At 56.6% G+C, this 2,249-nt stretch overlaps 1 protein-coding gene across 1 annotated transcript in view; it reads right to left on the bottom strand.

Annotated features, from left to right (window-relative positions):
- VDBG_02289 (septin) overlaps positions 1-841 on the bottom strand; it is a gene marked incomplete at both ends in the record, with an annotated part of 1,707 nt that extends 866 nt beyond the window's left edge. The window contains 5 exons of the mRNA XM_003008055.1: positions 94-230; positions 286-373; positions 427-543; positions 624-696; positions 827-841. Of these exons, the coding sequence (XP_003008101.1) occupies positions 94-230; positions 286-373; positions 427-543; positions 624-696; positions 827-841 (430 nt within the window). The remainder of the gene's footprint in view (positions 1-93; positions 231-285; positions 374-426; positions 544-623; positions 697-826) is intronic.
- Between the last annotated feature and the right edge of the window lie 1,408 nt (positions 842-2,249).

The raw sequence follows: 2,249 nt of genomic DNA, 5'->3' as shown, positions 1-2,249 counted from the left end.
TTCATCAGCTCAATGTCAAGCTCTCGCAGGCTGTACACACGCACCGTTAGTCAAAACAGGGGACCGCGATCTGTCGAGCGCGCGACGACGTACCATGGCCGGTTGGGGTGATGAAATAGAGCATGGCGTGAACTCGGTTGTCCCTGAAACGAGGGTTACGCTTGATTCGGGACTCCTCGGCCAGGATGTCGTCGTATTGTCTCTCGAGATAACCGACAATTTCTGCGAAGCTGTTGATGCGCCGTCAGCCACAAAAGCCGTGGTCTGTCAATGGACTTGTCGTACCTAGCCTCGTTATCGATGAGGTCACCGAAACCGGGGGTGTCGACGATGGTGAGGGAGATGCGGGTGCCCTCCTCATCCAGCTCGAGCTCTGTGCAAAAGTCAGCGTTTGGTGTCGGAGGATCGGACCATGGCGGGACGAACCAACGGTGACGGGCTTGATCTTCACGCCCTCCTCGACGTGAGCATCGTTTGGGTCGTCGGAGTCTTTGTGATTTAGAACGCTCTTGCCGCACAGCGTGTTGACGAAGGTGGTGCGGCCTGTTTCCCGGGTTGTCAGCTGGCGGTGATTTTCCCAACGCGCCGCGATGCAGCGCCATTTGGAATCGTAATTGACATACCAGTACCTGAGGCTCCACAGACCATCAGGCAAAACTGGATGCCCTTCTTGACATTCTTCTTTCGGCGCATCATCTTCTAACCCCAAGCATGGGTCAGTAGAGGACTCTCGTAGATCGGGGTGCAGGATTCGGACGCATTGCGGTTGCTGGCCCCCAAGTGACGGTGGTGCGCTCGCCGAGACAAAAGGGAAAGGACCACGTACCGCGGGAGACGACATGATCGCGGTGTGATGGGTTCAGTTGTCGATTCGATCCGCGGGTGCAGGAAGATAGATGGGATGAGTCGTGAAGCTCAGGGGCGCGCAAAAGGTTCGGGATGCAATCACGTCGACGTAGGTGAAGAGGTCGGTGTGAAATCGAGGACAAGAGCGACAACTGCCTGACGTGGTAGCGATTGAAGGGTTGTAGGGTCGAGGCACGAGACGGCTCCTTGGAAACGGGTGCAGTGTGGCAGGGGGGGAGGCCGTTAGCCTGGTGGTGAGGTCTGGGGCCAGGTGCAAGGGAACCAGACGGCTAGTTGTTGACCGACGGGAGTCGTAGAGAGCAATTTCACAGGAAATGTCACGGCAGGAGGGTCTGGCCAATCCCCACCATCGACACACCAAGCCGGCGCTGCCTTACAAGTACACCGCACATAGGGGAGCAGTGCACCACGCTTTATGCTGCATTCTGATTGATGGTCAACATGGCAGCACAGTCTTTGGCGTGTCTCCAATCTTCATCATGGCCCAGTCTATTGATGTGCATCGGCGTTCATCCGGTGTGGCCTGCCTCGATTGTGCGAGACCAATTCAGGGGCAGAGGGAGGAGGGCAGACGGAGACCTGCGCCTGGCACAACCAAAGAGACCCCTGTTTCGCTGTCCCACCCTCTAATCCTCGAGATGACTGACCTTTCGCAGCTACCTCGTCGTCGTTCCCTAAAGAGGCAAGCGTCAAGTGCGGGGTATTTTCGGTTCGGGAGCGCGTTTCGTTTGGTGCATTGATTGATCGGGCGGTTCTGTCACGAGATCTCAGGGTGGCTTGAGCTCCTTGCGTCCTGAGGTGCCAGCTTCCTGAAGTGCCTGCTTACCTACCTGCCAGGTACCTTCATAACTCAGGTAGGTAGCTAGGGAGGGAGGCGGCATCTGATTGTTGTACCAGGCGGGCGGCAGACGGACAGTGTGAATGGTTCACTAAACCGTTTTGGTGTGGATGAGGCGTCTTCTTCCCCAACCACATCCATGCACCTCCACCGTCAGTTGGAGCCTGGGGTACTTACGCAAGCTACCTCGTCCAGATGAACTTGGCCATCTGACTCTCGACACATCATATCCATCGACCTTTAAACACCGTTGCAAACTGGTCGCGCCGCTAGCATTCCGAACCTCACTTCGTCCTTCGGACCTAACTTTTGTTTGGGCGCCGCAACCTTCAGGAAAGGATCTGACGTCCTGTTGCTCGCAACCTTCCACACTTCCAGCCCCGCCTCCCTCGCTCATACACCTCGTCGCCAAGGTCCCCAAAAGCATCACTCTTCACTGCTGACAATTCCCGACGACACGCTCAAGCGCCAGGGCCAAACCAATCTCCTTTACGACCTGGCTTAGTCTTTCTCTAGCGTAGCAGCTCCAGTTCCGCCACCGACC

This window comes from Verticillium alfalfae, genomic scaffold (genome assembly GCF_000150825.1).
Source record: "Verticillium alfalfae VaMs.102 supercont1.2 genomic scaffold, whole genome shotgun sequence".
NCBI classification, from domain to species: domain Eukaryota; kingdom Fungi; phylum Ascomycota; class Sordariomycetes; order Glomerellales; family Plectosphaerellaceae; genus Verticillium; species Verticillium alfalfae.
Note: the sequence above shows the minus strand (reverse complement) of the source record. Positions and strands in the feature narration are given on the sequence as shown.